The sequence below is a fragment of the Xiphophorus maculatus genome, chromosome 15 (genome assembly GCF_002775205.1).
Source record: "Xiphophorus maculatus strain JP 163 A chromosome 15, X_maculatus-5.0-male, whole genome shotgun sequence".
In the NCBI taxonomy this organism is placed as follows: domain Eukaryota; kingdom Metazoa; phylum Chordata; class Actinopteri; order Cyprinodontiformes; family Poeciliidae; genus Xiphophorus; species Xiphophorus maculatus.
Genome location: NC_036457.1, coordinates 9,832,449 through 9,858,065, shown reverse-complemented (window position 1 = coordinate 9,858,065; position 25,617 = coordinate 9,832,449). Strand labels below are relative to the sequence as shown.

Here is a 25,617-nt window from a genome sequence, read left to right as displayed (position 1 = left end):
GAAGTTATGATAATAATGGAAGATTTACAGGTTCCAGCGTACAAAAATCTACACAATAAAAACTGTATTTTTATTATTATGTTTGCTTTGCTTTGTATGCTGCTTGTCTTATCACTTTAATCATTTGATGCGTACGTCACATGAATATATAATTAAAATCTATCCGTTTCATATAAACATACCCAGTTTTCTATATATTTCTGTGCTAGATAAAAATAAATAAAAAATCGTTTCTATTTTAAAGATTTTTTCACATAAGAATCCATAAGAATTAATTTTTCCATTTGTAAAACATATAAAGTAATTATTACACATCATTTAACTTTGCAGTTACCCTCCATTATATTATTGGTGCAGAATATTTAACTATCCATCTATATATATCATTCACTGTGCTTCATTGTATACAGTAAATGCAAAAATGGACTTTTCATAACTAATTTATCAGTTTAGATAAACTATTTAACATGCTTCAGTAACAAAAAATAGCAAACCTTTTCTGTGTAATTTAACAAAAAACATTGCGACACTGGACTACTAGAACAATTGTTTTAAAAAATTATATTTAAAAAAAAAGCAACTGCTTTTAATAGGTTTTTCATACAAAGTACCTCAGTCTGTCTGAACGACATCATACTGAAATTAATCAAATTGTTATTTTAAGAAACACAACTTAGTATTTTCTCAAACAATGACAGTTTTATTAAAAAGATGAGTGACATATACAGTTTTAAAATAATTTACATGGCATGCCTTACTATCCATCCACTATGAACGTTCAGTCACCATACTCAAGTGTTTTTGTCAGTTAAGTCTACACCTGCAAATACAAAGCACAGATCTTTTCTAAAGAAAAGTCAAATCCTACAATATCTACAACAGCTCATCATCGGTTTAAAGTGAATCCCTAACCGAGTCCATAAGTAATGCTGAACATCAACTCAGTGAAGAATGTGTTTGAATGTGTAGAAGCCATGAACACATTTAAATATAATAGATTTAACACTGATGGGATTGGTAGACTGCACAGCTGAACACAAACACACCTCGACTTAACACTTACACTAGTCTACCAACTACATTAAACTGGGCACTTACTCATTCACATCTTTATTTTTTCATCCAAAGCAAACTTCAAATTAGGATGCCTGTTCTCATCATCAACCCCACAACCTGGGCTACACTCATTACAGACTTAACACAAAAAAGTTTGGGAAAACTCCACAATATACGGTATGTATAGATATTTTCCTCCTTTCAGGAAATAATCTCATAAATAAAAAAATGCACAAACCAGCAATCTCAGATAATGAACTAAAAGAACGGTATCAAAACATGGTTGAAAGCAACAGAAACACAATTTTCTCCTACAAAATATTGCACAGCTAACACAAAAAGGATTTTGTCATGACATGCTTGTTTTTTTGTAATAGGGTTTAAAATATCTTCATTCGGTCCATTTTTCTACAACCGATGACCAACATGCATCTTTGAGATCAGGAAAGATCACACTTATTAAAAGCAATAAAATCATCAATTCAATGGTCAAAATAGAATTGGTTCTTCCCCTTTGGACTGCATCTGTTGTAAAATTGTGAGTAGATATTTTGGCACAAATTAAGAGTTTAGCCCGACAGCACCTTCACTGTTTTATTAAACCTAAACGCTTCTGGTGACTTTAGCTGATATTGTACTTAAACAGAAATTAATGCATATATGTCCTTTGGACTTTATCTCCGTAAATGATTCTTGCTAACACTTAAACAGCTTTACCCGTCTCTCAGTTTGCACAGTCAGCTTATGAAGTGGAGCTTCATTCTTCAATGTAGTCTTATTAAACTGAGTGACGACGATGATTTAGCTTAACAGTAATTTTACGGTGTTACAGCTTCCCTCCACACCTGAAATTAAACACAGTGAAGCCGAGGTGTAAACTTGTCAGAGTCGCCGAAGTCTCTTTATCACATTTACACCTCCAATTTATTTACATGCCTTCTGAGAAGAATATGAAATGGCATAGGTGAAATATACAAAAATATTTCCTGTACCATGCTTACATGTTTTAGTGTGGTCCTAAAGAGCAAGGACTGCCCCCAAATACGTACTCACTTCACAGAAGTGACAGCAGGTGACATTATCACTTCATGCCAGAGGTTAAGTTGTTCAATTGAGGCCTTGGCGACGTCTTTGGCGCCACTGTCACCATATGTAGATATCCAATTACAGGATATGTCAGCCAAGGCTATTCTGTAAACCGCTCCCACCTGAATACTCCAAGTGTACAGCAATATTTAAATTCAGCCTCCCCAAATAAAGTCGGTAAGAAAAACTGGGATGAAAAAGTATGAGGGTTGTACATCTTCAACAATAACAATATTTTCTTAAAAAATCTGTGTCTGGAAAGATAAACAACATGTACATATAAATTATTAAGTGTAGCAGGGTGACAGTTTTCATCCTTCAAACGCAGATTTGATAAAGACCGATATTTCCTTCCAGAAACAGTGAAAAGTCGTAACTTTTAGTAGTGCTCCTAAATGATGCATATATCAGCCTTAAATCCAGCCGAAACTGACTGAGATAGAAACAACAGGAATGGTATAGAACAAAAACCTCCACTAAGTAACCTCATTTAATAAACTATAAGCAAAAGCAGTTTAATAAAGTAGTAACTGTTTCACTAAAGTTTTGTACAGCAATGGATTTCAGTGCCCAGTAGTACCTGTGCGCTCTGGAAAATGTAATTTAACCTCCAGAGTGTGGTTTTCAAGTATTACTGCTGCTTTTATTTTTTAAACTGCACCTTGACAATCTGTCTCTCTAAGAAAGCCTCTTCTACCCAAAGCAGCATTTATTTGCATGATGATAACCCAAGCTCAGCTCTTTGGCCCTACGTGCTTGGAGGGTGCCACAGAATTCAGAACGGAGCAGATCTAATGGCGTTTAAATAAAAAAAACGCAGTCAATGCTTATTGCACAATGTCTAGTGGCAGCATTGCGTAGTGCAGTGTGATTGCATTTCCATCTATTGACCACAGTTGATTTCAGTCTTTTTCTCCAAAATCCACTGAGTTTATTAGAGTCTATGAATCTCCAAAGCAAACAACTGTGCTCCTTCAGCAGGCTGCATTTAAAATCATGGGATGACTTGGGGTGTGTTGGGAGGGGACATCTCATTTGAGGCGTTGGGTGACGTTGGCCAAAGCCACTGCGAAAGCCTGGACCGCAGAGAAGGGGTACTGGAAGTCCAGGATGTAGGCATTACCATCAATCCTACCAAACTGCATCACCTAGAACGTTAAAACACACATTAAGATTTGCACAGACACAAGGAAATAGGAATGCAATATTCTCCAAAAATATTGGATTAACATAAACAATGGAGTTAACCATATGTTGCGCATCTAAATTCCACCAAATTTCAAGACTATGTTTCTAGGATGAGTTAAGAAAAAACGTACCTACAAAAAAATGGATGGTACAAAAAGAACCAACCGCCCAAGAATGGGCTCAGATAGTAGTAGATATTTACAAAATGGAAGACATGACCGTCACAGTCAATTTAAAGATAGACCTATTTTCCAAATGGGAAAAATTTGCTGGAAATAATTTAGAATGCTTGTGAAAAATTAATAACAATAAAACATATAGAAAGGATGCCACTTCATTCTAGTTTGTAATTTAATACCAATAATAATTGACTCAATGTATTGTAATATTGATTTATGGTTTCTGGTGTGCTTCATTTATGACAAAAAAAGATAATTTATTGGCTGTGGAATCTATATCTGCTTTCTTTCCTACATAAGCCATATTTACAACTCTGCATTTATTTAATTTACCATAAAAAATGTAAATGTTGCTATCCGAAAAAACAAAACAAAGATCTGCACCGAGAGAATATAGTCTGAGGTTCTGAAATAAAAATTTTACCCAACTCACCTGCCGGCCCTCCAGTTCGATTTGAAAGTTCTTGGCCGACTCTTGCGTGACTCGGCCTCCAAAGTCCAGCTGGTAGACCTGTGTGGCTTCATTCCACAGAGGCTGCTTGTTGGCCATCACATACACAAACCCTTGGCTGCCCAATCCTCTGTCTTCCTTCTCATTGGCTTTCCGGCACTTTATTTCATCAAGTTCGCTAGCTGCCCTCAGGTTCCTTTTACTTTTCCATCCCTTTTTCCCGCTCTGGCACTGATTAAGGAGCTCATCGCCGCTGATGAAAAGCTCCGGCTCGCTTTCTGAACTGTCCTGGAACTCACTGTTGGCCGTGGCCTTACTCAGCTTCTTCGCTTTCATTTGCTGCTCCTTCTGCCCCTTCAGTTTCTTCTTGTCTCTTCCTCCCAGTCGGGGGCTGGAGATCAGCGAGTTGAAATCCCCCAGAGCCCTGCCCTCTTTCTTCGACTTGCTGCCTTCGGCTAACTGAGACACGTTAGCCTCTTCGGCCCGGCCGTCCATCCGCTTGCGGTTCTTCTTGCTGAACTTCTCGGACCGCTGTGGTACGGGGCTCTCAGTCAAAGACAACACCTCCTGGTAAGCGTCCCCTGGCTCTGCCATTGTCTCCTGTAACGCCCCGTGGCTCTGTGGGTCTGCTGGTGGTGGTGGAGGCTGTGGAGGAGGAGGTGAGAGAACATTTTTGTCTGCTGACACGTGGGAGGCTTTGGGTGGAAGTGGCACTGCAGGACTGGGCATAGGCGGACAAGGGTTGTACGTTCCCCACGGTGTGTGAAGGGCAATGGGAGGGATGGGGATTCCAGCACAGGAACTTCCTCCGGGATACAAGGGAGGAAGGGGACAGCAGGCGAGGTTCGCTATGTTTGGAGAGTAACCCGGCGACAAGACGAGGGTCGCATCCTGCTGTGAGAGGGCCACGGGCGCCACAACTTCCTTAGGGGAGGCGCAGGGGCGCGGCGACCCTGGGATGGGTTGGAGCTGAGCTCCGGCATAGGCTGCTGCTGGGGGGTACTGCAGAGAGATTTGGTAGCCTGTGGCTGTAGCTGCTGCTGCAGCCTGGAATGATGCAGCGCTGGGGCTGGTGGGAGACTTTGGAGAAAGAACAAAAGGCAGTCTGGTAACATCCAAGTGCTGAGTCGGGCTGAGAATGAGGGGCGGAGGCTTGTGCGCTCCAGGGGGAACATTTGCTGTCCTCTCTTGAGGTATCCACACCTCCTCTGTGCCAGTCGGGTCCCACTGGTAGGGAGGTGGGCGTTTGACGACAAGCCCCGATGCATCATTTCCTCCAATTACCAAATGCCTCAGCGACTGGTTGAGTGTTTCATCCTCAGTAAACGCTGAGTTAACATACTCAGCCCGGTCTCTGTTCCCTCCTGCTCCCGCTGCACTCCCAGACCCCTCCAGTGAGCTCATCAGGCTGTATGAGGACTGGGAGGCCAGAGCGGCGGCGCTGCTGGAGTGAACTATCACTGTGCTGTGTGGAGCGCCGTTCCCTGGAGGGAAATCTTGCCTGATAATCGTTCCCCCTGCTATCCCATTAGCGCTCCCTGGAGCACTACCGCCAACACTTGATCCACTGCTGCACTGGCTGCACGTGTATAAGGCTGTTGGCACCCTCTGCTGGAAGGAGGTTGCTAGTGGACTGTTTTTAGCTTTCGGAGGAAGTGGCCTTGGCGGTTCCAGCATCTGGGAGACTTTAAGCGCGGCCTCTCGGCTGTTCCTCCTGAGGGTGGCATGGATCAAGCTGCTGTCGAGTCGCTGGTTCGGATTCCTCCCAGCAGCTCCGCTCTGATTGGCTGAATCAGGGTATGGGGGTGGGTCTCCGCTTGGTATGGAGTAGCGGGGTGCGGTGAGTCTGTTAAGCGTAGCAGAGGTGTAGGGCAGCTGGATTTTCTTGTCAGCTGCAGACGAGGATGAAGAGGAAGTGACCCTGAGAGTGGCAGAGTTGCCAGGTCCCTGGAGCGTGTAGACATTCTGGTTGCAGACGAGGCGTGTTCGAGGGCGACACACCTCTTCCACGTTCCCGCTGCTGTCAAACGTCGTTATCCTCTCGTAGCCCAGAGGCGTGGGGTACTGTAGTTGCTGCTGACCTGGAGGATAAAGTTTGAAGTCACCCTTCTTCACGCAGAGCTCGCTAGGGGGAGGAGTTCCACTAGCGCCCCCTTCTGTTCCAGACGAAGAGCTGGAAGCTGCGTTGGAAGCTGATGGTGAAGCTGCAGCTGCAGCAGCGGCAACCGCTGCGGCCACAGTCCCGGGGTAAGGAGGCGGCGGATTCATTTTGCTGAGCTCCAAAGGAGCGCTGAACACAACTGTATCAGCGTCAGCTAACTGTGGCGTTGATCGAGTGGTTTTGATCTTCAACAGGTGTTCGTGCTCCCCGCCCGCTGTTCTGTCAACAACTAAATCGGCTGGCTGGTGGGGGATTTGTATCTGCAGGGCCCCCGGCTGCAGCTGGTGCAGGGCCGTTCCTGAAGGTTGCCCCGGTGACAGGGACGGAGCAGGGATCTGGATCTGAAGCTGATGCTGAAGATGGTGCTGTTGAGACTGTAGCTGGTGATGCATTTGCTGCTGTTGCTGCAACTGCATTTGTTGATGCTGCTGCATCTGTATGTGTTGCTGAAGCTGCTGCTGCTGTTGAATGTGCTGCTGCTGCTGCTGCTGCTGTAGGTGATGCTGCTGGAGTATTTGCTGCTGCTGCTGCTGTTGATGGTGCTGAATTTGTTGATGTTGTAGAAGCTGCTGCTGACTCTGTTGTTGTTGTTGTGATGGATGATGGGTCAGCGGTGGTCCAACCATTAGCCGACCTACGTCCAGCCCCCCAAAAATGACCTGACCCGGACTAGAATACCTGGTGGGCACGGTGTACTGGGTCGTCAAGATGGCATCCTGGGTTTGGTCCGAACCGCTGGCCGATGATCCAGAAGGAGCTGCTGTCGTATTACTGAGGACATCAAGCTGAACGTTCTGATTGGCTAGCAGAGACTGGACCAGGCCGATGCTTTGGGCAGGGGACATGGCCTGGGCAGGGCTGTGGATGGGGGCAATAGGGATGTTTACAGTACATGGGGGGTTGTCGTCAGTGCTTCCAGCAGGGCCCGATACAGGAAGGTCGTCCTCGTCCTCACTGAAGACATTGGGGCTGAAAACAGGCAGGTTGATGTATTCCATGGAGATTTTGCGCACCTCAGGCAGGTAGATGGTCATTTGTCTGGGCTGCAGATGGAGGAGGCTGGTCTTATAGATAACTAAGAAAAAAGAAAAGAGTGAAATGAGAAAAGAAAGAATAATATCAGTTCATTGAGAGCCTGTGGATGACTTACCTGCACCGAGATTGGTAGGTAAAAATGCAGCCAGTCCCACTATCTTAAACTTTGTTCCCCAAATATTGGATGTGACCTGAGCGAGGTAATTTTGCTGCAAAACATTTAAAAAAAATTATAAAAAGAAACCAAATATGGTGACACCAAAACAAGCTCCCTTAGTGAGCCCTGCAACATTTACATCATCTTCTAGTTACCTGATTGATGTCATCCAGAGGGAATTCTCTCCGTGAGAGACTCGGTGAACCAATCGAGGGTTTTCTTAAGGGTAACCGTGGCGACCTAGAGATTTCTTGTGTAGTTCGAGACAGCTTGGGTGATTTTCTGGGGTCAATATTTATCCTGTTGGTAAAGGGACAAACTAAGTCTCTACAGAGAAGGTAGCAAATAAAAAAAGGTTTAGGCATGCAAGAAAAACAAAAAACAGAGACATTCCACTAAACGTTTTCATCACGTAATTAATAATATCACTTGAGCGTTTACACATTTATTACATTATAGCCATAAACTTCAATGTATTTTACTGGGATTTTAAAACCTTAGCCCAGCTTCAAAAACCAAAATGATCAATGAGTTGGACAAAAACTCAAGTTGTGTAGTGGAAAACTAAAAACATTTGACTAAAAAATTGTGTGCACAGCTCTCATTTTCCAGAAATTCAAATAATCTTTCAGAAAATAGAATTTGAAATAAAGTTAGGACATTCTATGTTTTTTTTTTGTTTGTTTTTCCCTACTTAACATTTACTTAAAAAAAAAATTCTACTCTCCAACTTTTTGAGGCTGTAAAAGACAACTCTGACAAAATGTGAGAAAAAGAATCCAACTTAAGAGGTTTTGATTTGATGAATATTATTTTTGCAAAATCATTCACGTGAAGTCTCTTATTGAGTTACCTGGGAAGTTTAGGAGATTTGCTTCCTCTAGATATCTTTGGAGATTTCTTGCCAACCCAGTCGTCGTTGAGCTCAATATCACTGGAGTCTGAGCAGTTACAGCTGTCTATCATGGCTGATATCAGACTGTTGCTGTATATCTCATCTGATGAAACAAAACATCAGAAGTCACAGTTCACTAAATGTGCATCTCTCACAACACAAATACAAAATTCAATCAATGAGTCTGTTGGTGCTGCTTCTGGCAGTAAAGAGACAAACATAAAATTGCTGCCGGTTAAAAAGTCATGGAGAGTTCTTTTTTTCCATAAAACCATAAAAAGCCACAGAAACCTTTAAAATGTAAAGAAGAAAACGTTTACTAATTTTATTCTTATTATTTTCTTCAATGTTTCTCCATTTAAAAAAAATGTTTTTATGAATGTGAGTCCAGTCTCATTAAATCACTTTGTAAATTTATAAAACTTCTGGAGGATGCTGAAAATCTTTCTGTTCTTTAAGTATTTCCTACGAGTTCTTTAATGTTACTGCCCAAGAAGAAATGCAGGCCCACCTGTTTTACCATCCGTTTTGGGGTCCATAATGACAAACTCAGGGCGCAGCTTACTAATCCGTCGACCCTTCAGGATGGGCACCAGACCACCCAAGTACTCCAGGTACAGAGTGTAGCACGGCCCGCCCACCTCCGGGTTATCCTCTGTGCGCTTCATGGTACAGTGCAGTCGCTCATTCCCGGATGTCGGGTAGCTCACAAAATCCCGCATGTTGTTGGGATCTGGGATGGGTGGCTGGAAACATGAAGTTTGTGCAATAATTGTTACAACACTTGGTTTTGTTTAGTTAATCTATATTAGACTATCAGTTACATTTGGTTGCAGCCTTTTAATATTCTTCCACTGAGCTAATTGGATCCTCCGCCCTGCGTTACCTTGATGGTGGGGGCGAAAGCAGCAGTGACGTAGGTACAGAGCCGGGAAGGCATGGTGAGCTTGGCGACATCTTTCTCCTCCTTTACGGCTGTGGCGATGACCTGCTGGCAGAGAAGCTGTAGCGCCGCAACCCGGTGATCCACTCGAACTGCATAAAGCGCCGGGCCTGACGCCAAGAACAGACGCGAGTCTCTGTGACCCCAACAGAGTGTAGTGATGGGGCGCTGCAGTGTGAAGGAGAAGAAGGGGACAAAGTTCATCCTCCTTCCAGCTAACTTCGTTTATTGGTCTAGGTGTAGTTCAGACACATTTGAACGAAACATGGCAATTATTAATTTTACCCATTTCAAATCGATAATGGTTTGGGTCAAAGAGCTGAGTCAGCAGTTTCAGATTGATGGTTTCCAGCAATAAAAACATTAAACTTGCACTGTATTCTTGTTGCAAACATGTAGAGAAAGCAAAGACATTTTCTTCTTAACAAAAAAAGCAGAAATACAACAAAGTAAAAATGAAAGTTCAGCTGCTTTCCACAAGTACCAAGGCAGTACTTTTTTAGGTACTTGTTATTAGACGTTAATGGCAAGCTCTAAACTAAATTCAGTATCATACTATTTTAATATCTGGGTTTGACTTTTGGAAAATTTCACAATATTGAGTCTCAGTATAATTTCATAATTATTCTGAGCTTTGCTGGCAGCCAAAATTGTGTTCATGTTAGAATAAGTTAGAATCAGTAATATTACAGAAAGATTTTCTTAGAATTTAACTTCACTACCAAATAACTCAGCTTTACCTCTATATAGGCAAAAATTACACTGAATTCCACAGGATGATGTAGTCTCTCTGTTTCATATAGGAAGCTAGAAACAGGGATAGTGGTAAGCCAGTTATTGATTTGTAAATTAAAATGTAGACTTGCATAGTAGTGCAAGTCTGTGTGTAAACATAGGTGCCAAAAACTATAAAGTGAAGTCAGGGTCAGAGGTGGGGCCAGAGGTTTACATCCTGTTATAAATCTCTGTATTCCTAGACAAACACCAGCCAATAGGAATATTTATACAAATACTGTCACTATAATGACATGTGAGGTAAGAAGGTAGCTGCACCAAGTAGTTTTTCATGTCAAGTGAAAAAGGGTGCTTATTTATCTGCTGCACTTCAGATGTTCAATATAGTAAAGGTTTTCATCAAATAAAATACTATAAAATAGTATTTTAAATACAATATAAATATATACATTTATATGAAAATATACAAATTCAATAATGTCAATTTATGTAAATACTATGGAGGTATTCTTTTTGTGTGTCTTTCCAGTGTTTAGTCACAGTTGGCTGCATTATGTCAACCTGAAAGCCCCAGGGCAATTGTGTATTTATGACACTAAAGAACCAAAGAGATGTTTCTGGAGCAATCTGGCCCATGTTATTAACATAATCAATCTAGAGCACAGGTGTCAAGCTCCAGTCCTTGAGGGCCACTGCCATGCAACTTTTAGATGTGCCTCTGCTGCACCACACCTGAATAGAATAATTAGGTCATTAGCAAGGCTCGGAGAACTTATCTACACAAGGAGGAGGTAATTAAGCCATTTCATTCCAGTGTTTTGTACCTGTGGCACATCTAAAAACTGCAGGACAGTGGCCCTTGAGGACTGGAGTTTGACACCCCTGATCTAGAAGGAAGCTTTGAGCCTAATACGCAGCTCTGAGGGACACCTTAGCTGACATTCACTTAACAGAAAGAAATGCCTTGTGTCCACTGAGGGGGCTGGTACGCTATTTTATGGTCTTGGTATGGATCAGTTGTATGGACCGCTTTTACAATCAAAACAGACTAATGCTTTAGCGCTCAGTGGAAACATGGCAAAAGACCACCAAGTTAAAAACTGCTTCTGACCAGAAAAATGAAAGAAAATAAGATTGAAGACATCTCAACTCAGCTTCCATGTCTCAGCTCCAAGTCCTCACCTGTGCTGGTGTGTCTAGTGTGTAGATGTGATCCCCTCTAACATTGTAGAACTTGACAATGGCATTCTTGGTGGGTGGAGAACATGGAGTGTCAGGGGAGAGGAGGACTGTCCTCTCCATCCCTGCCACTGCCAAAAGGTCACCCTGAGAGCACCACTGGACTACAACATCTGTAGCACAGGGGAAACAAAAATAAGCATTCATTCTTTTAACATGAACTTAAATCATTTAGACATTGAAGTGTGGTGACAACAAGAGATAGTAAGATAGGGAAGCAGTAATCTAACTCCTGGGAGACCCACACACCTTTCAAACCGGTTCGGATCAGTGTGGGTGAGAGGTCATCATAACTATTCATCAGGCTGATGTCTCCAGAGGTGAAGCTGACTGTCAGCAGTGGTTTCTGGCTGTGCACTGAGAGAACATAAAGGACAACAATGGTCTGTTAGGCAAGAGGTGAGGCATTTCTAAAGCATGCTTATGTGCTTAATACTGCAAGAACTGCTGATGTTATGGAGAAAAAAAAAGATAAAAATCACTCAACTAGACAGAAAATGCACCTTTAAATTAAGTTTAGTTTAGTATTAATGGCTTATTGAAATACTGTATGACAAAGACATTTGCAAAGAAAAGATTGATGAGGAATGGTGTCTCGGTCCAGTTGTCAACTTGAGAGATAATTTCTATGTGAGCCAATCAATTTCTACTGAACGATTTAATTAGTGAGTTAGAGCACAGCCAGCCTTTCTGATGAGGTAAGCACTTTTCAGCTTAACCACTTGGCCTGTGGTGAAGGGAGGAGAAGAACAAATAGCAAAGTGGGAGGAAGACAGGCCATGAACAAAACAACATTGGCAACTGGGAGTAATTAGGGTGAAGATAAAAGGAGACAAACAACAAAACGGGCACCAATTAAAATAATCTTATTATTTCTTGCTATAATACTTCATGAAAGCTTATGAAAAGTGTTGTTTTCCTATTTTTGTCTGTAAGTGAACATTTGTCTTATTTCTCTGACTTCAGTAAACAGCATAAGCTAAAGAGAAAATGCTAAAGTCTGACTGCCGGTTTTAACCCAAAGTTAAAACAATGAGATGTAGGGAATTTTGGTGTCCTGTTTTTAGGAGGTGACTTTAGAATTATGCATTAAATATGGCCGTCAAATAAATTATTTAATTGTACGAGTGTCCTTAGTTATCCCACAATCAAGCACAGATTTTTCCCAATATTTTTAATGCACCTTAACAGAATATTTTCAAAATCATTACGGTATAATTTTTCATGACTCTGTTAATTCTGCATTTTTCATTTTTTTCATTTGTTCAAAGAAATTAACTGTTGTTTCCGAAGTCAAAAATTGCATGTAAAATTATGATTTCCTGGGTTTTTCTTTGTCTGTAACAGTAAAATCATTCCAGGGGTGCATCCTGTTTCTCTCCCTTAAACAAGTTGGGGTTGAAGATGAGCAGCTTCAGTACAGTCATGGTTCAGTTTCCTGTCCAGGTAAAAGTTTGAGAAGAATACCTTTGGGTGGAGTGTAATCATCGGAGTCTGTGTCACTCTCACTACTGTCCTCTACCAGGAAGCTGGGGTAGTTCCATGACATGCCAACAATGCCATCGGACTCATGGAGCAGAATATGGGCCAACATACGCCCGTGGCAGTCCATGACTATGACCTGTCCATCTGCTGTGCCGAACAACACCTGGAGAGAGAACAACCACAACTACTTTTAAGAAAATTAAAGAAAAAAAGGAAGAAGTAGAGGAGAGAGAGGGGATAGACTCACAGAGATAAATGAAATCTGAAAGAAACCAAGTAAAAGATAACTTTTATATACTGCACAGAAACAAAGTTATAGTACAAACACAAAGTTGGTTTAAGTCAGCCAACACAAACATGTTTGAAAAGAACCAAATTTGCTGCAATTTAAAAATAATTTCTCATCTGTCTGGATACCAAAAGCAAAAACACAGTCTGACAAATAAAAGTCAAAATTTCAACATCTATCCACTAGGATGGCATAGTGTAGAGTTGAAATATTAAATCCTGTAAGTTTCAATCTTATTTTCTTAAAGTAACCCGCTTTACTTTAAGCTATATTTAGATTGCACACAATCAAGAAGCAACAGGATTTCCTCTTTTATTCGCATCCATAGCTGCCAGAGTGCTCCAAGTTCTCCCTGAAGCTCACTAAACAGACCACAGTGACCCTGGCTGAGAATGTCTAAATCTGCTGGACACATTTACTGTGTCTTTATAAAAGGAAACCTCAATTTCAACCATTTATGATCATCTTGATGACTTACAGGACTTTGGATAAAATATTCTGTTGACCGACAAGACACAAGTGGAACAAGTGGAAGTGGTTTCTACCCAGATACATCTGGTGGGAAAAAATAACAATAACAATCAAATACGATGGCAATAGTGTGATGTTCTGGGGATACTTTGCTCCTGTTCCACTTGCTATATTTAATAAAACCATGAATTCTCATTTCTTGTAAACAAAAAAAAAAGCTGATGGAAATACCTGGCCATCAGTTTGTGCCCTTAAGTTCAAGTAACTGGATGATGGCCTAAATATCATCTCTGAATAACCGATGAAACGTTTGGAATGGCCTAGTCAAAGACTACAAATTTGATTGAGAGGCAGTTGCATAACGTTAAACAGACCATTTATAATTATAAACCTCATATGTGGCTTAATTTAAAAAAAATTCTTTAAGAATAGTGGACCAAAATCCCTTCACAGTGATGTTAAAACTTATTCAATCTGTATGGAAGCAAAGTCCCTTTCGAGTGTGAAAAACAGATTTTTCATCATTTCTAAAATTCAATATCAAAGGCATTAGAGAAAAGGTGATCAATGGAATTTCAAAAGGGCAATTAAAAGATAAACAAGTCTCAAAAGGTTAAAAGGAATACGACGGATCAGATAAAAAAAATTCAGCTTGAACAGATCTAGACAGGAAATTTTGTTAATTTGTCTGTTAGGTGTATGAATTACCTGCTGGTCATCAGGAGTCCAGATTCCACAGGTAATCTGACTTTCCAAGTTTATCTCAGAAGACCAGTGTCTCTGTCCGCTGACAGAGCCCACCAGGACAAAGCCGTCACGGTATGAGATGAGAGCCTGCGTTCCATCATGCGACCAGGTGAAGTCACTCACCTACAGGGATCATTACGCAATAATATAAATTGTAAAATGTTGCTAGGAGTTCTACTGAAGAAAAAGCAAAAATATGAACAATATACTCTGAGTTTGTAGAGACTCTCTCTGTTACAGCTGTTTTGTTAGAAAGCAATGCCAGTTTCTGTGTTCAATATGCTATCCAAATAGTCATCTTTTGATATTTTTTTTGATCTACTATCAGACCTACTTTGAGTGCTCAATCCAAGTTAATCTCAAAGGTTGTTTTGCAATTTTAGCAACTGTGATTTATTTTTAGCCTTTTTACACATCGTTATACTGACATGCAGGGGGAACTTCAGAAACCTTCTCATCTTCTGTTAATTTATCTGTTTCTCTATACATTGGTCATGATTCTAACCTGAGCTCCACGGTCGTTGACGAGCTCCACAGACCACCGGCCCTCGTACTGAATCCATACAAAAATCCCTCCGTCTGTGTCACATGTGGCCAGTTTCTGGAAAGGCTCATTCCACCGCACCAATACCACCTATAAAACAAAGAACAACAGCTCAAGTTAAAACAGATGACAAAGTTATTTTGATATGGAAATGATTTTTCTTTGTGGCTGAGCTTTGTGTAGATAAATAAACAACAAAGCTGCTATGCTCAAAACACTGACAGATGATAAATTTGCTCCAAATAAGAATCAGTTGAAGCCTAAAAAAAGCTTTAAAAAGCCATATTGATTTTCACACTATTTAATGATCTAAATTTAGCTTCATGTTAGATGGAAATAGGAAAAGTAGGTTAACCTCATTTGGAGGAAGTCACTAAGGAGCTGCTAATATCCCACATATTACAGAAAATATGACTTCATACATTTCAGACCATATTCTGGTTAGAAACAAAGAAATGCTGTAACATATAAAGCCCGGCATCAGCGACTCAAACATGAAGGGGTTTGTGTTTTCCCTCTTGAGTGATTACACGTGTGTTGTCATAGCCCTTGGATGTGAGAAGCAGAGGAGGAAGGCATTAAACGCAGCACAGATCAAACCGTTAATGACCAGCTTCTCTGACATTGTCATCGTTCCGACTACATTGCTCTATGCTCTCCCAGTCTCTCTCTGGTCTTGTGCACCGTGACTCAGCCGATTCCCAAGGGAGTAATCCTAAGAAAAGAGCAGCTCTGCTTTCACAGAGCAGAGCACGTGGGCTTTACACGCTCAAATACACAACACAGGCCAAGGTTTTAGTTCGGCTTAGGCACTCAGATAAGTGTGACTCCGACAGATCAGTCAATGAAAATAAAAAATAAAAAAATCAATACAGAGTATTTCCTTAAACTGGGAATCAACATGCCAAAAAGAGCAACTAAGAATGTACCCAAGAATACTTGGGAACCCAAAGAATATCTCATAATATCAATTTCTGACAATTTTATTATTTCCTGTGATAATCATCTAATGAGAGTAATAAGGAAAATGCTCGTGAAAATTTGCTTTTTATTTTAAACAAATGATAAAAAAAGCAAAGAGTTACATTTCTGAATACCAAGAATGGTTTATCAAAATAATTTCTATTGTGATTTAAAGGTTATAATTAAACACATTTAGGCAATAATGAAATACTGAGTTTTGTGAATTTCTCTAGTACAAACAAAAAACAATCAAGTGCTATTTTTTATTATTGGGCACGATGGACATGATGGTACTGGGAAGCTATAGTGCAGATTCTGGATCAATTACGTTTTTACATTAATACTAATCAATCAAGTCATAGAATTACCAAGGAAGTACACATTTTAGTTGGCAATGTACAAATTCAGATTGAACCTTCATATTACACATGTATCAAAGTCTGTATGTTCTACCATCTTTCTCATTCATGAGTATTAAAAGAGAGAAATAAATAAACCCAATTTTCACACATGCCCATTTCGTACATCACGTGTACTTGCACTTCCACAGAGGCGACAATAAACTGTGAATTGATGTAAATTTAGCTCGGAGTGGAGATTAGTGTAAGATGGTGAGGGAATCCCACCTGAGCACCTCGCTGTGATGCAACGATCAGGGAGATCAGACGTCACATGGAGGCAGGCATGAGAAAGCACTCGACACCAAAGAGACGGAGAGAATACAGTCACGTGCAAACACAAACTTCCTAAAGATACATGACGAAGACTTGTTTCTAAGCAGGATTGTATGTTTTATGGTAAAACAGAGGAATTGTTTTCAACAGCCGATGTAACACAACATGCAGCAAAGTGAGCACCAGCCCTTCAACCATTAAGAAACCAAGAAACTAAAAATGATTGGCATTCTTAAACAGTTGCTAACATCTCCTGAGATCATTTTCACTGTGATCCTACTATTTAAGCTACAAAAATAAAAAGATGAGTTCAACACAGTTTCTTTTTATTCTATGACTTCAAAATTCAGTTTTATCAAATAACATTCCCAATAAAAACAAATACAATTCTAAGTAAATACAAACATTGCTGATATTTCACTTTTAAAAGTCACAGCTAAATGTGAATGTCCGTTTCCCCTCCACAGCCTCCTGCCCTTCCGACCCTGCTTTGACAAGATATTAAGTCAGACACAAAACTCAATTAAAGAAATGTACTGTGCTGATTCAAAGGCAAGGAAGTCTGAATGAGCAAAATTGCATGGAATGATTTGCAATGCCAAAGAACGGTAACAGGACAGGACTTTCAGGGAGAGGAGGTACAACCTGAGATTTTTATGAGTCTGCCTTGTATGTAATAAAACCCGATTTAATAGCGAGTTGTATAGCTGTTTCTGTGAGTATATATTAGCAGTGTGGAGGCCACGCCATCTCTGTTGGCAACTCTGGAGGAAGAGCACAGAACCTGGGGTTGCAGCTGAGCCCTAGGAGTTATGCAACATGTTCTCTCCCAGGATGGATTACCACAGCACAGCCATCTGAACTAAGCACATTTGGTGAGACCATTTTAATGCAGTTAAGGGGTCAAGTAGGATTCAAGTCTCAACAGGATGTCTAGAGTCAAGTGGTCTGAGAGGTCAGAGACAATACTCGTAGGAACATGAGGAAATGGAGGGTAGTGTGAGTGAAATGACATGAGTTGGAGAAGAATTAGAACATTTGCAAAGTAATAGGAGAAACAACATGTTGGCTGCAGTTATAAAAATTAAAAATATATACCTATATATGCATAGGATATTTCAGTTCCAGTGTTAAGTGTTCTTTACAAAATGTACGTTTGCCTTTGAGAGGGTGAACTTGCACTATTATGCTATTATTGATATATTACTTGACATTGGTCACAAAACAACACTGCTATTAATCGCAATAAATCCTGGAACAATTTGTCATCCAGTAAAAATGTGTTATTATGACAGTCCTAGTGGTGTATAACAAATGTTTAATCCCTCTTTCCTGTCAATTTACAAGAACCGTACATTGTGTATTCACCCCTGCAAAATGTACTGGTTCATTCTTAAGAAATTATTAGAAACAAGTATTTTAATCCACATTGGGTTGCTTTGTGAAAGAAAACAACAAACATTTATGACTGCAATTAAAACTTCAGCATTCGGAGAAGAATGAAAAGAAATCTGAACCCAAACAGTTACATATGCGATCAAACAAAAGTCACAACCTGGATTAATATCTAGGCCACCCAAGGCAAAGCTGCACAGCAAGACAAATCAAAAACAATTCAGTGGTAAACATTATTTTATGCCCTGAGGTCACATGTCTCTGTTGGATTATCTTAGGGACCTAAGATACTTATCTCTCTTTGTCAGAGAGAAAACTCTGGATTGGACCTTCAGGGACTCCTGCCTCTGGGTAAGAAGCCACCAAGAAGTCTCTTGTGAATGGTTTCAAAATGGCTTCTTAATCTTAGAACATCTGAGAGCTTCTAGTTTACTATTCTCTGCATTCTAACTGGAGTTAAATAATCGATAAGGCACCCGTTATACAGAGAGGGGGTAGAGCATTCAGACTCCTGAAAACAGAAATAAAATCTTGAAAATCAATCCTTTACCACATCAATCAGCTTCTGGAAAAGAAGCTGCCTGATTATACTTCGTCCAACATTTTTTACCAAGCAGACAATAAAGAGATCACTGATTTTTATCAAAATGCAAGAAAAACCAATAAATCCTGGAACAATAAATCCAGATTTAGAAATACCTTTCTAAATCTCTGGAAGAATGATAGTCTTTCACCAGAACAAATGCAGCTGTCTGACTGAAAAAAGCCTAAGTGTGAAACTTCCACCCATGAGAAAAAGCTAGTTTTTTCCCCCTCATCTACTGGCTTCAAATCAGAGCTAAAGGTCACAATATGAGCCGATTCATTTTGACAACGTTCTATATGAATGATCATAGAACAAAACACGTCTTCTAGAAGCACCATCCACACATCACACTCACTCTTTAACTCGGCTCTGTGACAGCCTCAACATGGATCCTGCACTGTTGAGATATTTAATCCATTTTCTAAAAATAATGAAAACTTATTTGAGAGCTTGAAACTTTGACTTTCTTTCATGTCACATCATGTTAGAAGCAAACTTTTTCTTAAAAAACTGCAGGATAAACATCAACTGGGACACTTTGACACTCAGAGAAAGAGGATAAACAAATTTCTTGGTGAAGCTCTTTTTAAAAACTGCAAAGAAGTTCAGTATTAAAACGCATTCTGGCACAATATTGGGAATTTTTTTATGCCAGGACCCTTAGAGTAAAATTCCTTTGTTTTGCTGTATTTGCTTCATTTATTTCACTTTAAATAAAAACAGAAATGAAAAATCACACTGCTGAGCAAAAATAACTGTCAAATATGTGACAGATTTCATTAGGCTGTTTGACAGGATTTTACATTTCTAAAAGCATTTATAGCTTTATACAAGGTAGGATATTTATGGCTTTTGTCTTAATGTTTCTGGGACGAGAAAAGATATGTGTCAATTTAAAAATCTAACATATTTATCTCAGTGGAGTTTATTGTCAGGTATATGAAGTAAAATGCAGACAAACAATTAAAAGTCGGTTGCAATTAAACGCCTCTTCTGATAAATACCATGATTGTTTTATGCACTATTGTGTACATATTGGTCAAATTTAGCATAAAAAAAAATCACTTAAATTTGCTCTCCTACACACTAATTACAGAAAAACAGCAGAAGGGACATTTCAGCTGAACTGAATAAGTGTTTGGACCGAGTCCAAGTGGGCAGAGTTAAATGACATTTTCGCTCTGGCTCAGTCCCTCCGTGTTGGGATCCATCCACTCTCCCCTCAGCTGCCTTATGGAATGCTGACACAGCACCATACTCCATCTGACCAGCAGCTCCACCCACAGAAAGCAAAGCTGCAACCTGTGTGCGGTCTCATCGGTGCCAGCTCCGTTGTATGCTGACGGCAACAATCAGTTCCCCCACACACAGCAGCTATTTGCCTCAGGATTTAGTCATTTCATGTTTCTGATGGAGAGCTGCGGCCTCATTGCGCTGGTAGTGGAAAGCTTTTCGAGAGCTTAACCACACTGAGACTCGAGAGTAACAACAGAGACTGGAGCGCTGCAATGTTGTGACTGGGAGCAGCAGGGAGATCTGATGTAAGACTGTCAAAGAGTGAGTCAGGGAGAAGTCTTGCCTCTAACCACAACCCAAAAAAAAAATCTATTAAATGATTCCACCCCCACAGACTCCCACTGGTTGTGCCTTTATAAAATCTAGAGTTCCAATTAAACTAAACAAAGGTAGATACTTCTGTGTTGGAAAACAGAATGACATCATCCACCTTAAAAGGAAAGAAATTAACAGGACACTTCATTTTTTGTTTTTAAAGATCTATAAAAGTATAAATAAAAGCTCCAAATATATTCTTTATGCTCTTCCATTTGGAAATGGAAGAAGTGTACATTTGGTGATTTAGCGTTGAATTCTCACTCCGACTTCAGAGAAAACTCAATGCAACACGGTAAGTCCATCTAACTTTGAAAACCAGAGACCTTGGCAGACATCAACAAGTCTGAACAGCTTACAAAAAAGAAATGTTCCTATTTTATTATTTTGTGCTTTAAACCTCCATCTGTCATGAAACATGTTGGATTAGGAAATGTTTACAGGCAGAGGAGAAAATCTCCACCCTACATAGGCAAAATATATATATATTTTTGAAAACTTCAATAACTGCATTTCCAGATTGATTGTAACTCATACTACTAAGTAAGATATTATAACCAAAATTGCTCAGCTGGACTGTGATTTTAACATAGATAAATTAGATAGATATTAAATAAGCAGTTTATAATTAAAAAAACAAAAATCATTCCTCCTCAATTACCTCACTGTTGTGTCCTCTGAGGTTGAAGTTCACTCTTTGCGGCGTGGCCCGGTCCCGTCTGCAGTGGCTGGACGTGAATGTGACCCCGACGACCCCCCGGCTGTTCCCGGTAGCGAGCCAGCCCTCCTCGTAGTAGCGCTTCCTGCACACCGGCTTCTCCTTCTCACTCTTGGGCACTCGGCCCTTCCAGGACAGACACAGGATGTTGGAGTCGCTACAGAGCACCGGGCCATGCTCCACGGAAGCAAACATCCCTGCAGCTCTCAGAACCCCCTCAATAAAAAACGACTACACAGAGCGATGGGAGAGGTTCTTCGTCCGGGTTTGGGTGCTGTTATGACTGCCTCTCTTCCTGTGAGGTTAATGGTTTTGTATAGGATCTGTGTGAGCAACAACAGTGCATAGTACTTATGCTTTCCTTTGGCTATCTGTGACAGTGAGTAAAGGTGATCAATCAAAACTTCCCCGAAACTAAGAAACAGGATCAGAAAACTGTGGACGTTAGCATTGCTGAATTAATTGTGTCATTTAGACAACTGGATTGAAAAAAAAAAAAAAGTCAAAAGGCACTCAAGTCATTGTGATGTTTTTGAACAGCCTGGCTGATGCAGTTTCAAGGACAAGGCAACAAAAGCCAGCGATGTGAAAAAAGAAATACTCAGACATTTAATGTAGCAAAAGCCACACCGCTCATGTCAGCAGCAGAGCAAAAAGAGATATCAAAAACATGCTGCATCTTCCACACCCAAAAACAAGCATGTTCAACCAGGCAGTGCTTCCAGTTGGTCTGAGTGACGTTTTTCTTCAAATAGGTCTGGTTTTGACGTTCATGGTCCTCCTCGTTTGTTCCTGACTGCGCGTGTGAGAGGAGGAGAAGGGACTCCTCTCTATCAGCTGTCAGCCCACAGGGGAGCAGCTTCTCCCGGGAACCTCATCACGTCAGCCTGTCTGCTTCTTCAAGCTGCCTCGGGGACTCTGGAGAGGGCTGCTGGGTGACACAGAGCAACAAATGTTATCACGCAGAAATGATCAGATGAAACAAAAACAAAACCAAAACCAACCCACGAAAAAGGCGGTAAAATCCCTCACCTGCCACCCATAGCCACTGACTGAAATATTAATGTGCCCACCGAAAATAGTTCAAGGACTCTGCTGCTCAGCGGAAGCATGTTTAATTAGAGACTTATCTATTTTAGAAAAACAATTCATCCTTTAAGCTTCTGTTTTATTTCAATATAATGTTATAATAAGGTTTGCTCTTGCAGGAAGACTCCTAATAGAAGTAGACCATTTTATTTAACGGCCATTTTATTATAGGAACCTTCCAGCATCCTCAAGTCTTGTGGTAGCAGGTTAAAAAAAAAGAAGAAGCCAGAACTAAAACATACAGAAAGGTCTCATTCTATTCTTGTCTACCCTAAAAACTATGCACTACTGTGAACATTTGGGCTAAAGTAGTATTGCTATCCAATTCCTGCTGTTCTAGCAAATAACCAATATTTTGTATATTTTCCTACATGCCACCACCTACATTGCTTCTCTGCTTCAGTTTAACACTCCCACAATCCTGTGGTGCATCACTTTCACTTTCACATGACCAAACAAATACCACATGGCCAACCCTCCTTGTCCTCCTGAAACACAAATGAAAACAAGATAGAAAATAAACGTAGGTTGTTCATATCAACCTGGTTTTACTTATTGAACCGATACGTTAAAAAAATGACTAACATTGGCTGATACTGACATTGATGCCATTATAACGTGCAACCCTACTGAAAACCTCTAAATACCGTGTTTAGAGGTTAACTGAAGAAAAATCTTTTAGATTTAAATAACACAACATCTTCTTATTTGACTTTTATATTTTCTTTTATTTGATATTTAGGTTTAATTTAATCCATCCATTTGTTGTCTATACTAATCCTTGCAGGATTGTGGTAGGAATTGTGCATTTTTTCCAGCAGCCATTGGTCGAAACGAGGGGTCCACCCTGGACAGGTTGCCAGACATAAAAACCATAATTTAGATTGTTGTTGCACAACACCCCCCACCCCCTTCTCTCTCTACTTCCTCTTCTGAGAGGGGAGATGTGCTACCAGCTCTCTGTCTAACAGGTAAATTGAGTTTCCTAAATCTGCCTGTTCTAATGTCTCAGGGTTGCTCAACGGTCCTCCTACATCCATTGCCTGCACAACCTTTTCTTTGAAAAGTTTATGTTGTTCAACAATCTGTTTCCAAGCAAGGCATTTTTCTTTGAAAAGTTTAAGTTGTTCAACAATCTGTTTCCAAGTAAGGCATTGGTCATCTCTGCTCTCCTGTTAGCTCCTGTTAATCTGCAGGCTGGAAACTTACTTCCTTTTGTTCCCCAGGAAACCTGCTCCTCCTGTTTCATGACTTTCTTTGTCTGACTATGATTTCTTATGATTAGATAGAAAAAAGAAATAGAATTAAAGCAAAGTTTGCAGGAGACAAAAACAACACACACACAACCAGATTGATTTTATTGAAGTTTAAGTCTACTGTTGGGTCTAGATGTCACTTGCGTGATTAATTTTAAAAGTAACTTTATTTATTGTTACTGTTAAACTAAAATCTCCAATATGGGGAAGTGGTATGATCTTGGGTTTTCTTGACAAGATCTTTTTCTATTTGTTGCGTTTAAGAAATTTATCCTTTTTCATTTGTTTTTACATTGTTTCTTATATTAAATTTACAAATATGTGCAATATATCCTAAAGAGATGCACAAATTGATAGGCCAAAGATCTGACTCGGCTGATATTACCTCGATCAGACGAGATCGCCACATCAAAAGTAAAAATAAAAAGTAGAGACTATGCTCTCTTTTGTGTTGTGAATACTTGAGAGAAAAGAAAAACATTAAATCAGTCAAAATCGATGGAAGATTGTTGCTTTTTTTCATGACTAGAAAGTGTGTTGAACAGTCATTTTAACTTCTTTTGCCACATAATTTAACGGTGTCTTCGCTTTGGTTGGTTCTGAGAAGAATCAGGAGTGGAAAAGCAATGATCGAGTACTTTTTCTGGCTGATACCAATTTATCTATGAGATAAATCCAGCAATTGATGTCGCAATTGCTGGGTTTTCTTTTCTTCTGAAGCCTACACCACAAAAAATTGCTTTAAAAATTTGTGCATCAAACTCTTTTTGCTGATGCTTTATACGGGACGGAGTCGTCAGCTTGATGAATTTGATGAATTGGAAAGCATGCCTTTGACATGCTGATCACAAATAAGGAGCCAATCAATTGAAAACGGGTGTAGCTCTGATAATTGTAATTTTATTGTATTGATCCGTTTCATAATTGTCTTATTTTGTTTAATTTTATTTCACAATTTTTACTTTCAATCTTCATTAGATTTTTCACTATTTTGACTACCGATCAAAGGAAAAACAGTCTTGATTTCTTCTCTACTGATTAGTGTAGCTAAAGAAGGGGAGCGTTGTTTTCATTCTTCTAAAGCAGCTCGAGTTGCATGAAGTTGCAAAAAGGATTCAACACAAGTAAGGCTTGATTGACTGAGGTTTAAACTTGCATAAAAGCAGTCTGGGCGAAAAACACCGGGACAAAAACTGGGTCTTAACATTTAAAGACTTTTTTTTTCGCTCACTGACAATAAAACGACACCTTCCTAGTTGATTGAAATCGAAATATATGTAAAATCAATTCAATACATGAGAGTCCAGTTATCACAACAGTTTACATTAACAAATTACAGCGTAATAGTATTAATAGATGCTGGTCAAACTGTTTCTTGCACAATAGAAATAGACACAATGACACGCAATAATACATTTAATTAAACTAACTTTTTTTTTTTGTTTATTAGATGATTCAAAAAATAGCCGTTATCTGCCTGCTAACAGCAGCTAGCCAACAGTTGGATGTTGGGGTCGAGCCAGTGGAGCTGCTGGCTCCAAAAACCAAAACATCTCAGCAGATTAACTAGAATACAGCTACCAAAGTAAGGAGTGTCGGAGGGTAACAAAAGAAAACAAACCAGTGAACGCTGGGTTGGCTAGCCGAACAGTTAGCCGAACCCGAACCCCCATCTTCAGCGGAGACTTTAACCGTCTATCCGCCGTTGGCACTGTCGCTAACACGGCTACGGCTAACAGAACCGTTTACTCTAGTGTTTATTCAATGTTTAAAGACAGCTTCGGAATACAACGACAGCTAATTGGTGTAGTGAACAAAGAGTGCGAATAAACCCAGCCCCGCTGTGAACAAAGCCACAGAAGCACCAGTGGGCAGAGGGGAGCTTACCTTGGCTCGGTGTGTTGCTGTTACTGCTGCTGCTGCTGCTGCCGCTTCCTCCGCCTGCAGCCTCAGAGCTACTGTACACTGGCAGGGCCCCGACAGCTGAGACACGTGACGGACACGTGACCCAAGCCGACTGAATTATTTATACCAACAACTGTAGCGGTTTAACTTTGATCTTTCTCCACGTGTGGATAAAAATACAAGCTCTTTATTGTCAGAGGAGACACGCTTCATTTGTTGTCGCTGCTTCGCTGACTATTCCAGAAACAGCGTCCGTAGCCTGCCTGACTGATATGGAAAACAGGTAATGAACTGGAAGAAGAGGGTCAAACTAAATAAAACTGATACAAATAATTTGCATTGTTTACTAATTATTATTACCAGCTCATGCTACAACTATTATTCGAATCATAAATACAAACAGCTGGATACACAATCAGCTCAACGAACTCACGTGAAGCTTCCTTCAATAAAGATCTTACACATTTGGGGAAAAAAATAATAATAATTGCATATGTAATTGAACCACAGCTATAAACAAAATAAACTGTGATTGTGGACGTTTCTAATAGCAAGCAAGAAAGCGTGTTATTCAGTAGCTGAAGTTAATCATCATTTTCTATTTGTTATTATTTAGGCAAGCAAATATTGTCTTTGTGTGTGTCTTCTATTTTAGTTCTTAATTATTCATATTTTCATTATTAATTGTAACAAGTATTACATTATTTGTTTCATTATGTCCACTTCATGTCTTGTTTATTAATTATATTTGAGTAAACA

The 25,617-nt window shown here is 40.0% G+C and overlaps 1 protein-coding gene across 4 annotated transcripts; it reads right to left on the bottom strand.

Moving 5' to 3' along the window:
* Positions 1-688: 688 nt before the first annotated feature.
* tulp4 (tubby like protein 4) lies at positions 689-24,928 on the bottom strand. 4 transcript variants are annotated; one of them, XM_023347813.1, is made up of 15 exons: positions 24,841-24,894; positions 22,083-22,185; positions 20,552-21,539; positions 14,623-14,751; positions 14,079-14,240; positions 12,593-12,773; positions 11,375-11,482; positions 11,069-11,238; positions 9,095-9,319; positions 8,720-8,954; positions 8,167-8,311; positions 7,469-7,613; positions 7,272-7,365; positions 3,943-7,196; positions 689-3,290 (listed from the first exon to the last, which is right to left on the bottom strand). In XM_023347813.1, exons 3-15 carry the CDS (start codon positions 20,801-20,803, stop codon positions 3,174-3,176), a joined length of 5,217 nt encoding a protein of 1,738 aa, XP_023203581.1. In that variant the 5' UTR covers positions 20,804-21,539; positions 22,083-22,185; positions 24,841-24,894; the 3' UTR covers positions 689-3,173. The 4 variants fall into 4 exon arrangements, with proteins under 4 accessions (XP_023203581.1, XP_023203583.1, XP_023203580.1 ...); XM_023347815.1 differs by having other exon boundaries at positions 20,552-21,536; XM_023347812.1 differs by lacking the exon at positions 22,083-22,185 and having other exon boundaries at positions 24,841-24,928.
* Between the last annotated feature and the right edge of the window lie 689 nt (positions 24,929-25,617).